This window comes from Daucus carota, chromosome 3, assembly GCF_001625215.2.
Source record: "Daucus carota subsp. sativus chromosome 3, DH1 v3.0, whole genome shotgun sequence".
NCBI lineage: Eukaryota > Viridiplantae > Streptophyta > Magnoliopsida > Apiales > Apiaceae > Daucus > Daucus carota.
The window spans coordinates 11,419,042-11,434,167 of record NC_030383.2 but is presented as its reverse complement, the minus strand read 5'-3'; the positions used below and the strand labels follow the sequence as shown (position 1 = coordinate 11,434,167).

The following is a 15,126-nucleotide window of genomic DNA, read 5'->3' as shown; positions in this document are numbered from 1 at the left end:
TTCAAATCATATTCCAACAAAATTGTTAATAAACATAGTACTCATGCTATTGTTTATTAAGACATTCTGTAGATACCTATGAGATGGACTTCAAGAGATAATTGACAGAGCTTCTGGTAATTTTACTACTTTTTCCGTATGTAAATGGTCTTCAATGAAGCCATATAAATCTGTTGGTAATATATTGCTTTTTCTTTGGTTCATGTTTACGTCTATGTATACTCTGAGTCCACTTCATAAAGCTATAATCCTAGACATATCCTACGAATTGTCCATACCCTGTGGCTTCAATGAATTTGGACCAGCTGCATGAGGTTAATTTTGGGTATCTTGGACCATAATTTTATTATTGGGCATTTAATTTATTGACATGTAACAGATATTGAATATAAACATGAATATATTTTATTTTATTTTATTTGGGGGGGGGGGGGGGGGGTGTTAATGACATGACTTTAGAATTTTTTTGCCTGCCTGGACTTTGTCAAGTTTTATTCTTTCTGGTATAGTATATTCATATTGATATATCATGTCAAACTGTATTCAGAGAGAGAGAGAGAGAGAGAGAGAGAGAGAGAGACTGTGCATGGTATTCTCTACTCCAGGGTATCATATGGTTTCCGGATATGCAAAATTGTAATATATATGTCGTCAAAATTTGTTCAGCTATCTCAACTTATTGTCGCTGATGACATTTTTTTAGCTTGCGAAGGTGATGAAAAATCAGTATCTACTGTTCCTAATTTAGTTAGTCAATTCTCTGCAATGTCAGGCCGTTAACCAAAGACGAGGAAAAGCTAATGTTGTTTTGGCAATGTCTTTAGTAGCACTATTCAGTCTGCAGTGCAGCAGTCCGGCTTTCAACAAGGGTAATTTCCTACAAAATATCCTGGCTGACCACTCATCCCAAGCAGGTTGAAAAACGCACACTGCATCTCTCATCACCAGACTTTACTCCAAATGTTTGTTCTTGGACTTCATGCTTTCTGACTACCTCTGGCAGGTTGCAACTAATCAAGGCCATTCTTATTATATTGCTGATTAGATGCCTGTATGATTTCACATATATGGGATTTTTTTGGTAGAGCTTTAGTTATATGCTTTACTATGCTCATTTACATAGGTTTATTTTCTATAATAGAACAACTTACAAATTAATTTTCATCTAACAAAATAAGTGAAAGTTATTTCCAACAATTTGCGCGGTTGTTCCGTCCAAAAACTTCTAAATATTGCATTTTTAAGTAAATACACAATTTTTCAGGAACTTCTTATGCTGTAGTGAGTTGACGTTTTGAATTGGAGATGTTGAATGCAGAGTGTAATTATTTGAGAATGGAAAGTAGGTTTTTTTGAACAAGTAGGGGAGAATAGAGTTAAGATGGAAATGACTCTTCATTCAGCTGTCAGTCTTGATACTTCTCTTTCTGTAAGTACTATATATATTTTGTTAACTAATTTGACTTGCACTCATAACTGCTAAGTTCATCTTTGAAAGTTATGTTTTCTTAATATGCATTTTCTGTTCTTTGTTTTAAGTTATCAATAAATCAAATTGAATATAATTAGAATTTTCCACTGCGAAGTTCAAACCAGACATATGAAATGCACAGTATTACGTGGGAATTCTACTCTTTTTTGTTGAAGTGAATAATATTTAAGTTATCTTTTTAGTTATCTGTTGAAAATGTAAAAAACTGGCCATTCTTATTATATTGCTGATTAGATGCCTGTATGATTTCACATATATGGGATTTTTTTGGTAGAGCTTTAGTTATATGCTTTACTATGCTCATTTACATAGGTTTATTTTCTATAATAGAACAACTTACAAATTAATTTTCAGCTAACAAAATAAGTGAAAGTTATTTCCAACAATTTGCGCGGTTGTTCCGTCCAAAAACTTCTAAATATTGCATTTTTAAGTAAATACACAATTTTTCAGGAACTTCTTATGCTGTAGTGAGTTGACGTTTTGAATTGGAGATGTTGAATGCAGAGTGTAATTATTTGAGAATGGAAAGTAGGTTTTTTTGAACAAGTCGGGGAGAATAGAGTTAAGATGGAAATGACTCTTCATTCAGCTGTCAGTCTTGATACTTCTCTTTCTGTAAGTACTATATATATTTTGTTAACTAATTTGACTTGCACTCATAACTGCTAAGTTCATCTTTGAAAGTTATGTTTTCTTAATATGCATTTTCTGTTCTTTGTTTTAAGTTATCAATAAATCAAATTGAATATAATTAGAATTTTCCACTGCGAAGTTCAAACCAGACATATGAAATGCACAGTATTACGTGGGAATTCTACTCTTTTTGTTGAAGTGAATAATATTTAAGTTATCTTTTTAGTTATCTGTTGAAAATGTAAAAAACTGGTTCATTGTGTTTGATTCTTACTTTTTGTGTGAAAAGCAGATTTCAGGAATGATGTACAGTTAGCTTTGTGTAATGAGGAAAAAGAGAAATGACAAAACAATAAAGAAAATATTGAATAGTTCATCAAATATTTTGTTGCTTTCTATATAAATTAAATGTTATAAAAATTTACAGTTCAGAGGGAAATGTTTTTTTTTTTGTTTCAGATTTCTCTGATCATATCACTAGTCATATGATCATCATTACTCTCAAGCTTCAGTGCGGTGATAGATTTGATGATTTATCTCCGGGGAAGGAAAAATAGGATGTCTTCAGTGAGATTGGTGTATGTTGTTTGTATCTAACGGATTCACATGCTCTGCTCTTCATTAGCGATTGGATACTTTACTCTGCTCAAGGTATTGTACATATATGTAGGACTGTTTATTTATGTGTGTATATATGTCACGTTTTGATTATTTTTTTGGTGGTTAATTTATATATCTAGTTCCATTATTTGTTCAATTTGCTGGAGCGTTGATTATATATGTTCAATTTGGGTGATTAGTATCTCTATCAGTCTTTACTCGTAGGATCTATTTAGTTCCACGACTCTTGCTTTTTTTATTGTAATTCCATTTGACATATAGGTGACTAGGTTACCTAATTTTGGCACTGACAGCAACCATTTTAGTCCTGTCATATTGTGATATGTATGGAGTATAACCTTATTCTTGTGCATCCACGCACACCGTCAAACATGTGAGCTTGCCAGGATTCTTGTGCATCTCCCTTGCTCGAGTTCCATGTTGTTGCTATAGTTGCAACAATATGAGGAACTATGTAAGAAATCCAAAAAGGTTAGTGAGAGGAAGAGTAACACTTCTGCAGATAGAAATAAGATGACGAGGAACAAGGATTTGTAGATTAACACTTGATCCCAAAACTCTTCTATTAGTAGAAATGTGAAGTTGTGTTTGATATAACAAATTATTGGTTCTCTACAAGCCTGCAATTCGTTCAGTTGTATTTCACCTTAAGTCATTCCATTTTACGATTTTATTTATACTAGCCTTTAACCCGTGCGAAGCACGGGTGGGTATATAGTTCGTAATTTATTATTTATAATTTAAATTTTAACATCATTTTATTAATATTTTAATATTAATAGATTGAATTTAATTAAATTATATTATTCGACTGACTATATTTTCTCCCAATTACTTGAAAATGGACAAACCCTAACAAATATATATATAATACATTTTAATCCGAATTTAGTACATGTAGATTTAAAAATTAAAAAAATATCAGAAAATTCAAATCTTTTCCAAACATAAATGATCTTGTAATATATTTGAAAGATTCAGTAATTTAATCAATCGAATTTCAACATAATTCTGTAATCTCGATTTTTTTAAGATTAGAGTTAGAATACGTTATGTAATGTTTGGTGTTTATATTGATATAAAACACGTTAAAGTTAAAAAGAGTTATATAAAGTTATTGTTAAAAGAAGATATTCAAAATTATTATTTATAATTTTATTTATAACATCATTATAATTTTGAGTGTTTTTAGTATTTGAAACTGTTTAATAATGTAGGATTAATAAACTCCACATTTGTAGATTTGTAGTACCAAAAGCAGAGTACCAAACCAAAAAATGGACTACAAATTATACTCATGTTGGCTTATTATAGTATAGTATAGTATAGATTCAACAAAATTGCACATAGATCATGTCAATTCAATGATTTTTAACCAATCTGGACAGCTGGACACCCCTTTAGTAAAATTGCACCTCTGTAGAAAATTTCTTTTCACAAACCGTATTTTTAATAAAAAGTAGACTTCAAGATCCTTCTAACCATGTATGATTCACCTCCAGGTATTTTGTAGATGAAAGCAGTTCATTCTGCCAAGTTAAACCTTTCGCTGTTTTCAGATTTTCCTTCTCTATGTCACCTGCATGTCATTGCAATTGATTAAAATTCACCATCTTTTTGAAGACAGGTAACAGACAAAGACTTCCTTTTTTTTTTCCCACATCTTTAAATCCCAATTTCTTGCGTATCTGAGGCTTCACAAATCAAGTCGAACAGCATACTTGTGTCATCACCACATCTGACCTCCACACATTTCCCTTGTTCTATATTTTTTCACTAGCTTGGCCATTCAGCAGTTTAGCTCTCTTGCTGTACATCTTTTTTTTTTTTAATCATCGCATTATCTGGTATAATTTCCAATATGTTGTGTCCCTAATTTATTTTTTTAAATATATTTATTGAACCTTCGGTGGTGGTGCTAGCTTATTTATTTTTTTCTTTCCACTGGTACAGTACATCTTTTTCCTTGCACCTAGATTCCTTTTTAAATTGTGTTTTCATTCCAGAGGAAACCATATATATCTCTGATAAGGCCAAAATCGTCTTTTTCTGTTGACCTCGACTTCACTGTCTTGACGCCGAGAAGTGGTGGAAAGAACCGGGAGGGAGTCCTGCAAAACAAGGCTCGACCGGGGGTGGTGGCCGTCAAGCCCCTCCGGTGTGATAATCAGTTGGATGTATTTTTATGAACTTATGATAAAATGTTGTTAGTGAAGATGAACTTACCTCGACCTCTCACCTAAGTCTCTTATTTTAGTTATTTATAGGAGATCCTTGCTGCTGGATGACGGGAACACCCGTTGTCTGTTGGCTTCTTGGCTGTCTGCGGGGAGGCCCGATTGGTGACAACGGGGAGTGTAAAGTGGGTACTATCATTGCCCCCCACTTCTTGAACTTACTTTAGTGAGTTGGAGGAGTATAAGATACTGAGGGAGTCTTTTAGAGGTTAATTCTGCGGAGGCAGGTAAAAGACCCTGCGGAAGCGGGTACTACCATTGCCCCCCACTCTTTAAACTTAGTATAGTGAGTTAGACGAGAATAAGATACTTAGGATGTGTTTTAGGATTTTTTGCCTTGATCATGAATACTGTCAAAAGAGTATGTGTGACTTGATCGTTTAATTTACTCTGTTTTGTGCAAATCTTACAATAGTAAAAAGCAGATACTTATGTTGTAGTTCAGAGTATTGTTTGTGTTGGTGTGTAGTGATTCATATCTATTTATAGTACATATTGATACATGCTGTAACATAACCTCCGTTGCTAATAGGCACATGCTCTCAAGCGTTCTAGTCATGTCACCGGGTGGCGGGCATAGTTCTCGTGATCCATTGCTTAGATGGTCGTTAGCGGGTACTTATGGTAGCAGGTACTATCAATCTCAATGCTAATTTGAACCGATGTTCTGGATTTTGTTATGTCGGGCTGATTCGTGTCACATCAAATTACTTATGTTTTTATCCAGATGTTCCTATTTACTTCTTATATGTCATTATCATTTCTTTGATGGCCTGCGAACTGCTGATTAGTTCTGTATAAGATGTTATTTATCATGAAGTTTTGGTTGTCTGTATGTTTTGTTCAATTGTTGCAAGATTTATCAATGCGAACCTTTGCAAGGTGTAATAACATTTTTGTACGTATCAACAGAATGTCACCGGGTGAAGACTGTAATGTGAACCTCTGCAACAGTCTTTGTGTACCAGAGGGAGAGGAGAGCGATCTGATCATTTGCAGCTATAGTTGGAATAACTTGTTTAGCGTGATTTATGGCATGTGGTTGAAATGTGTGATGTTTTTCTTTTAATTCACAACTAAATTTATGAGATTCTTGAGCCCATTTACATCAAATAATGCACTCTTCATGGAACCTCAACACATCTTAAACTCAAAGCAAATTAATGAAACTGGGTCTTCGTAGAATAGTGGATAAATCATCAATTCTTATGCAAAAGACTTTAAGATCTAGAGCTACTTCTCCTATAGTCCTATGTGGCTGCCTGCTCTGTGGCATTTTTTTGTAATTTTTTAATTTTAGAACATGCCTAACATCCTTTCTGCATTTACTAGCACTAGTAGAACTTGTTGGTAAACTGAGAGAACATCCTTTTTAAGGTAATTTTTCTTGTTGCATAAAGACATATAAAGGGCTATATGGAATTTTTTATTTAAATTATATTAAAAATGCTGATCGGCCTTCAGATTACACGAATATAGCAGATGTAACTTAGAATCCTCAACTTGAAACTACTGTCATTTAAAACTACACAAATTTTAAACCTCAGTATAGTTTGTGTTACATGGGGGAAAATCTCAATAGAGTTTGTGTTCATAATTAATGAGATCGGTTAACGCTGTTGGGTTGTAAATTGATCTGGATACGTTGTTGGATTGTAAATTGATCTGGACTATCCGGCTTCTCAAACTATCGTCAAACTATCGAAACACCCCACAGTTACAGAAGGACACTAATAAAGATCAGCATAATTCATGGAACTGGTACAAGAACTAGCAGTAAAAGCATATCAAATTCTAATGTTCCAGGATTCCTTCAGCATCTTCTTCATGACTAGTTCGACCACCTTCGTACACTTTACAGATCGTCCATTCTCTATCCATCTGTGTTGAAGGAATATCGGAAAAAGAAGACTGTATTAACCATCATGCTGATCTTAAAAGCATTCAATTCCTGTAACTAAACTAGAAGTGTAGGGTAATCTTAAACTTGAAGAATACCTTGTGATATGGATTGTCTGCAAGCTTATATTCAATCATAAGCCATGCGGTCTTTCGACCATCTGCAGTGTAAAAAACTAGCCGCGTCTCAAGTCCGATGGCAACTCCGTTGGCCCCTAGGATTTCAGCGCCCTTCTGGGAGGCCTTCCAGTAACCTAGTGAAGTTCCTTGGTCATCAACCACAACTCTGCTACACTTCTTTCCATTCACATGTTTCTTTGCTACTTGAGAGAAGAAATACATGTATTCGTTCCTATGAATAATTGCATCACCTGCATTTATATATATTTACAGCTTAATAAGCTCATCAATTCTAGTACATAAATCTTATTATGAATTGATCTACATCTACGTATACACGTAGTAATTTAAAAAAAAACCTTTTAGTTGTTCCGGAGTAACGTCGCGATAAAGATCGACATGCTCATTGATAATACCTTGATGATACGATACTCCAAGAACCTTGGTTTGGAGATAATGAACTATTAGTTCCAACGCAGTTGGGTGAAAGTGAAATCCGGGTTTTACTTTCGCACTGTGCTCTGCTTCTTGTTCCATTGCATAAATTTTACAAAAAACAAAGAATGAATGAGAGATGAAGACTTTTTGATGATGATATTGTTGTGTATATAATCATAAGTTCATCTACTCCTAGTAGGGTTAGAATTTATAATCACAGGAAACCTTGTGAACTTTACAGTAAGTTTTCTTGATCTTCTGTTGATTTATATTACATAATTATCCGCTTGCTTTTCTAATCATATCTCTTCAACAGATCAAAGAAAATCTGTCCAGAAAACAATGATACATCAGAAAACGACTACGGTTATGAAAGTGGAGGTTTATCATTGAGTGGTCTTGATGAGGATGATGGCATATCTAACCATGAACTGGATTCTTGTGACGAAGAAGCTGAAAACATGGACTTCTGCGGGGTTGCAGACATGGAGTTTAGAACTTTGGTACACTTGTTTAGAATTTATTTTTGTTCCTTCTTCAAATGTTATATAAGAAATATATAGCCTAAATGTTAATCCTATTTGCAGTGTTTTTTATAAATTAGGAATGACCCTAAATTTGATGAACCGAGACTTTGGTCAGGTCACTAGTTGTTGCTTCACCTAGGAACATAGCTGTGGTAATAATTTTCTTTGAAAATTCTGTAGAACCAGATTTAGAACAATTAACGGGAGCCGATGTTCAATTTGTTCTTATATATCCAGTCATCCAGCCCCGGCTATAAGGGTGTGCAAACATCCCAATAGAACAGGGCCCCAAATTTCTAGGGCCCCCAAATATATCTGGCCCATTATACATATATACACATTATATCACCTAAAAAAACAAGCCTCGTCAAAACTCTGTCTTCGAAACTCACGCTGTCATTACGGAGACTACATCGGCAGGGTGTATCTATATATCAAATTCTACACTTTTATTGCTTGAATCAATCTTCCGGCTTCAATTACCCATGGCTATTAACTTCAATTTCAACGGTAAAAAATTGTTCTATATATTCTCTCTTGATCTCAAATTGCATATCTCAATTTGTGACTCATATTTTACTCTTATCTTTTGCTTACAGCTTATTCAGAAAGATTAGATAGCATACTTGATTTTACTGAGTTGAGCCTCAAAGTGGTGGTCTGGAGAGTCTGGTGGAATTTAGGTTATTGTTACAAGTTTGGTTGAAGAGCTGTCCTTTTAATTTGTTTTAGTTTAATTAGTTATTCTTTTATTTTGAGATTCTAATGTTCTAATTTTGTTTTGGCAGGCCTTGGTTTTTATCAGTGGACTCGTGAACTAAGTATCCAGAGCCAGACTCATGAACTTCTCTCGGGCTTTTTCTCTCGGGTTTTTCTATTCCATTTGATTTTTAATAATATTTTATTTGCCTGGTTTTTGCTTGTTTTTTACTTGTTTGTGTGGATATTTTTAATTATGCCTCCTAAAATTAGAAAATATGATTCTGGGCACGAAAAGCGCATGAAAAAGAAAAGAGCCGAAGCATTAGTTGAATCTCAAAGACGATCTCTTAATAAATTGAAGTTGTTGAAGTCTTATTTGCGATCCACAATGCTTCAAGATCGACTCAACGGATTGGCGCTAATTGCAATTGAGAACGACATTTTGGAGACTGTAGAATACGAAGACTTGATTGATGATTTTGCTTCAAAGAGTGTTCGAAGAATGACACTCTTTAAATAAAAAGTTAGCATTAAGTTGGTTTTGTACAAAAACTTTATTATGGGGCCACATTTTTTTATATAGCACAGGGCTCCTGAAATGTTTAAGACGGCCCTGCAGTCATCTGCAGAACTGGTGAATGAAATAGCCAATGTTGAGGGTGCACAGATATACTTGGAATGGTATCTTATTTCACTCCACTGAGAAGCATATTCCTTTTTCACTTTGAAGTCGAAACCCTTCAAAGGATAAGATAGCTCTGATAAATCTTGTTTCAGACTGGAGCCTAAGTTTTGCGAAGACAAGCCTGATCATTACAATTACAGTCTCCCTTTTGCACCTATGTGGCCAGTTCTCATGATCAGGAACATGCTGCTGGTCCCAAGTCATCAATATACAACCGTTAATATTACAATATAATATATCCTGATACCCAACACCTCGAGGTTTTAAGAGAACTGATCAGTTGACATGGTACCAGAGTTGCGCAGGCCAGGTAACTATAATCAAGTTTCTCGCACGAATGTTAACCTGAGGTTCGATTTTTCAGTTCCGGTTTGGTTTTACATGCGCCAAACTATTTGCATACTTGAAGTGTTATATGTTGCATTGTTGCATTGTTGCAAGTTGCAAGTATTGTTTGCTTAAACAACTCTGCGCTCTTGCATGAGGAGACCCTATGCACTATATCCGCCACTGTACACGCTGGTTTGGTATCGAACTAGCTGGTAAAAATAAATATTCAAGTCGGTCGAGAATGAATATTTAAAGAGACATGCACGAGCGTAATAATTGTAGAGCATCAGAGCATGAGGATTTATATACTCTTGTTTGGTTGACCATTTATGTGTACCTAGAGGAGGTAGACAAATCCAGGTCATTGTACCGCCGTTTGCGCCATCAATTTCCCTCAAACAGATACTAATTACTCCCCCGTCCGTATAAATGGTAGTAGTAGGTGATATCCGTATAAATGGTAGTAGGTGATATATTTAAGACTTGCAGTGATTCGAATATTTCGTTTAATCAACATATATTTCCTTCTAGATTCTTTATTTGAAAAAAGAGATGAGGCAACATAATATATCAGTTTTTATTGTCATAGTTTTAAAGAACACTCATCATTTTATAGTAGAGGATCAGTTGTCTAAAAACGATCGATCAAAAAACTGAAGATATTACCGGACAAGAACAAGAATATACAAAATTTATTTGTGTACGAGGACTCCGCAATTTTATTAAATTAACTTTACTTTTCAATGAACCAAAAAATAATTCTCGTTATCATTTATGAAGTCGACTTTCATTTCTTACTTTTCTAATACAAGTCCAATTCAGTTTGATCTATGTGATTTTCATCTATCATATATTCATACCGGTCTTATAAAAATTTTAAAATTAATTTATTAATTTTGAGAAATAACCACCCATGATGTTTGAATAAAGTTCCTTGAAAATCATCCGCAACATTATCTGTTTTACGAGAATTACTACTCCCTTCGGTCCCTGGTAGCATACGTTCACTGTTTGCACGCATTTCGAGACTTCTAAAAAGTATAAAATATAATTCTATAATATTTTTTAAAATTCTACTTTTTTGAATAAAAGTTTAAAAATTAAAATTTTATTCAAAGAAAAAAATTAAAAAAAATATTATGAAACTATACTTTAAACGAGTTTTAAAAAAGTGCCAAAAAATAACGTATACAATTGAATTAGACGGAGGAGTAACTATTAGCGGTTTATATATACTCCCTCCATCCCATTTTAAGTCTCTTGTTTTGACTTTAAACGGTCAAATTGACTAATTTTTGACCAAACATAAAAAAAATTTGTTATTATTTTAAAAATCTAAAAATTACATTTTATAGTATATTGTATGTACTTTATAATGACATATTTTTTTTAACTTTTAAAAATTATATTATATGTGTAAATCTCAGTCAAAATTTGGTCAATTTGACCATTCAAAAGTCAAACATGACACTTAAAATGGAATGGAGGGAGTATGTTATAATGACAATTATAATTACAAAATTTGAAATAGTAAACACATTTAGGCGATTAAAGACAATGTCGATTCTAAATGATCAATATATTATAGTCAATTAAAAAATTGTTAATTAATGGTATCAAATAAATCCTGATTTATTTGAAAAAAAAATTGCATAACAAAAGCCACGAGAATTTAACATCTCCGTACGGATGGATCTTTGAAAATAGATTTATAAAATACAATCTTCATTCCGTACTAGTCTGCTCACCCGAGCTGAGAGTGTTGACTGATTTGACTGTTCAAATAAAAAAACTAACGACATCAAATAAATTGCTTTTTTCGGAAAAATTATGTCTTCACAAAGGTCATAAATGAATTATTTTTTTTGAAAATACAATTTTCATTCCGTACTAGTCTACTCACTTGAGTTGGGAGTTTTGACCGATTTGACTGTTAACTAACAGTATCAAATAAATTATGAATTTTTTGAAAAAAATTCTCGCATCACAAAAGTCACGAGAATTTAACATTTGTACAATCGGATTGTTGAAAATGAATTTTAAAAAAAATACAATCTTCATTTTGTACTAGTCTACTTATAAATTAAAATGCAATCTTTATTTAAAATGTTAGTGTTTTAAATACCTCGACTTATAAATTATATCAAAATTATTTTTAGTTTATAAAAACTAATTTAAAATTTATTTTTGATTTTCAAAAATATTTTACATATTACTTTTAATTTAGTGAATTCTAAAATTAATTATAAATGAAAATAGAAAAAGAATCATCAAAGGGCAGAAATACCTGGTAGGGATGAGGAATAGTCGAATAGATCATGAGTGATGTTAGGTAAAATTAAAATTAAAAAAATGAAAGGGAATGATATCTTTTACAAAACAAACATCAACAAAGGCTACAAGGTTTATTATTTTCCTTTCTTTTTCTTAGTTACATGAATAAAACTTTAATATGTAAGTAAATCTATACTATATTATAAAAAGCCAACATGGGTATAATTTGTAGTCGTACAAAATTTTGGTTTGGTACACTCCTCTAAAACTAAAAGTCTGCAACATGTAGATATCTATTAAATAGTTTCATATACTAAAACACTCATGATATATATTAATATCTTTTAAATATAATTTATAATTAGTTGAAAAAAGGTGAAACTATTGTTAATAACATATATTAATATTAAAAAATACTTAAAAATAAATGTATAACTAATTATAAATATACAATTTTGAATATCTTTTCTCTAAAATACATATAAATAATTGAAAACGCTACTTTTTAATTATAACGTATTCTACTCGAAATTTAACTCTAACATGTTATATTTCATTACAAATATGAACCATTACATAACATATGAAGATATATGATATATGAAAATTTTGATTTAAAATTAATTGAATAATAAACTATCACATATCAATATCAGAAAAATATTTATAGATAGATAATAAATTGTGAAAACTAAATTTCCGTTAGAAGATATAATCAGTTGGTTAATATAATTTAATTAAAATTCAATTCATTAATACAAAAATACTAATAAAATGACGTTACGATTTAAATTATAATTAATAATTAATAATTTAAAAATTATATACGCGTCCGTGCTTTGCACGGGTTAAAGGCTAGTACAAATAAATATGCAAATTGAAGATTTTTGTTATAATCGTGGTGATAGTACCGTTGTCTTGAGTGATCCCGGTCTATTGCTGTCTGGGAACCGGATATAAATTATTCCATGAAATAAACATTGTTAATTTGTTCCTTTATTATTACAGAAACAGATGAGTGTTAACACTCCTATAATTTATTTATTATACGAAAAACACAACCATTTCACCAAGTGACAGATAAACATAACTCGTGCGGTGGATTGATGAGCAATCTAATTGGGCAATATATTCAGAGATACATTAAAGACTAGTGGAATATATTGTCGTTAATTTAGTATTCGTGTGAATATTTAAAAATAAGAAGACCAAAAAGCAAATGGAGGGGGGACAAGACATGCATGACAACAACGTGTTAACACTGTTGGACCTGTCTCTCTTGTCTGGATGCTTCGACCACGACCTCGCAGCTTCCTCGTCAAATTATTTAGTTTAAATCTCAATTTGATTACTTACTTAATCACCAGCCCACAGTATAGGTCTGGTTTAAGACTAAGATAATCAAACGTACGGATCTCAAGTACTGGAACTTAATTCTGGTTTCAAATTGATGTAATTTATCCTACGTTGTGGCACTATTATATTTTTCTTTGAGCTGTAATGTCTTCCTCCGATTCATTTACGTGAGTTGTATTACTTAATTTCCTTTGATTAAATTAATTGATATTACTCGCACACATGATACAACTCAATTCCTGGTGGCTTCCCAGATGTACAGGTGATTTTTCTCTTCAATAAAGATTATGATATAGGGATATGTTTTCATGAATTTTTTCGTGAGAGTAAGAACTTATTTCACAAAATTTTTTATTTATATAATATTATTCGGAATACATGTTTTTATTTGGTTTTAAAATTTCTTACTAACAGAAGATAGAACATAATTATTTCATTCTTTCGAAAATAAATAACTTAGAATAAAAGCTTAATAATATCAATATATCAGGAGAAAATCGAATTAAAATTGAAATCGAGACTAATTATGTAATCTAGAGATATCATAAAATGTTTCTGCGATTATTATCTTTAACATGGTTCCAAAAAGTCAAAACAAATTCAATTGAGAATTTACAGCTAGTAAAGAAAACAGAAAATATAGACCGAAGAGGAAGTGAAGTGCAAGTAAACAAGTTGAGCAAGAAGTTACTGTAAAAACGGAAGATTCAGACGTCACTGCTTATCTCTCACTTTATCACCAGCTTGCTTCCCAAGTATTTTCAGGAAACAAAATTCAGAAATAAAATTCCATATGTCAACTAACTTTCCCTCTGCTTTCCCATTCTGACGGCTCCTCCCTTTATAAATAACAACTGAGCCACCACTCCATTCATCAATTACTCAAATACACACACATTTCTTCTCCCAAATTTCCTCCCTAAACCAACTCGAAAACTCACACAATTCTACAACAAAAATGGGCGCTTGTTTCTCCACTTGGATCATCATGGACTCGAACCACAACCTCAATTTATCATCCACCTCATCAGCTAATGTCATTACTCTCGACGGCCAGCTCCGCCAGTTCCCTATTCCGCTCACAGTCTCGCAACTTCTCCAACAAATCGACTCCGTGTCTGTATCCGTATCCGAATCCGAAAATTTTATTTGCAACTCCGATGGCTTGTACTACGACGAGCACATACAAGCCATGGATTTGACTGAAGAATTACTATCGGGTCAAATTTATTTCGTCCTCCCAAACTCCAAGCTTCAGTATCCGTTGAGCGCGTCCGACATGGCCGCGCTTGCAGTTAAAGCGAGTACCGCAATTTCATCGATCACCAAAAATAATCAGCCAAGTAGCAAGTCACAAATAGCTCCGATCGATCTATCGATTCAATCTCCGATATCGCAAGCAGCCGCGAAGAAGAATCACACGAGTGACAAACAGGCTGGATCGGGCTTGGGAATCTCGAGATGCGGATCAATGAGGAAGATTCAGAGATACTCAACTCGGCGCGCTAAATTGGCGGCTCGGTCGTTTCGGAGATTGACTACCATTCATGAAGTCTCTGATTTACAAGCTTATTAGATTGTTGAAAAATGTGTTGATAATATTTACTAACTATTGTTCGAAATATGCGAGGCTTCAAGTAGCTAGCAATGCAAATGGTAGGATTAGATGACTTGTTTTTGTGTTCCTTGTTTTCTCTTTTTCCTTGTGGGAAGAAATAAAAGAGAAAAATGTCACTATTTCATAACAAAGTACTCCTATATTGGAATTTTTATTTAATTTTTATGTGTAGTTTCCTTGATTCAAATGTG

The 15,126-nt window shown here is 32.9% G+C and overlaps 2 protein-coding genes, 1 long non-coding RNA gene and 1 other non-coding gene across 4 annotated transcripts; 3 read left to right on the top strand and 1 right to left on the bottom strand.

The window, feature by feature from the left end:
• The first annotated feature begins 453 nt into the window (after window positions 1–453).
• On the top strand, window positions 454–6,118 carry LOC108211190 (uncharacterized). The gene is made up of 4 exons (XR_001805005.2): window positions 454–2,110; window positions 2,588–2,779; window positions 5,519–5,617; window positions 5,899–6,118. It is a non-coding gene; the product is annotated as an uncharacterized LOC108211190 (transcript).
• A 662-nt stretch (window positions 6,119–6,780) lies between these two features.
• LOC108211774 (NAC domain-containing protein 46) lies at window positions 6,781–7,542 on the bottom strand. The gene is made up of 3 exons (XM_017383458.2): window positions 7,365–7,542; window positions 6,985–7,256; window positions 6,781–6,867 (listed from the first exon to the last, which is right to left on the bottom strand). The coding sequence occupies exons 1-3, from the start codon at window positions 7,540–7,542 to the stop codon at window positions 6,781–6,783; spliced, it is 537 nt and encodes a 178-aa protein (XP_017238947.1).
• Window positions 7,543–8,170: 628 nt separating this feature from the next.
• On the top strand, window positions 8,171–9,371 carry LOC108211773 (uncharacterized). The gene is made up of 3 exons (XR_010290009.1): window positions 8,171–8,480; window positions 8,570–8,653; window positions 8,759–9,371. It is a non-coding gene; the product is annotated as an uncharacterized LOC108211773 (long non-coding RNA).
• A 4,904-nt stretch (window positions 9,372–14,275) lies between these two features.
• On the top strand, window positions 14,276–14,893 carry LOC108211540 (uncharacterized). Its single transcript, XM_017383170.2, has one exon. The coding sequence runs from the start codon at window positions 14,276–14,278 to the stop codon at window positions 14,891–14,893; it is 618 nt and encodes a 205-aa protein (XP_017238659.1).
• Window positions 14,894–15,126: the final 233 nt, after the last annotated feature.

Bases quoted from the DNA above. Each gene is read 5' to 3' on its own strand.
- LOC108211774 (XM_017383458.2), bottom strand. From the start codon at position 7,542: ATGGAACAAGAAGCAGAGCACAGTGCGAAAGTAAAACCCGGATTTCAC. The intron at 7,257-7,364 runs GTTTTTTTTTAA...ATATAAATGCAG, and splicing joins TACTCCGGAACAACTAAAAG to GTGATGCAATTATTCATAGG. The intron at 6,868-6,984 runs GTATTCTTCAAG...CCTTCAACACAG, and splicing joins CAGACAATCCATATCACAAG to ATGGATAGAGAATGGACGAT.
- LOC108211540 (XM_017383170.2), top strand. From the start codon at position 14,276: ATGGGCGCTTGTTTCTCCACTTGGATCATCATGGACTCGAACCACAAC.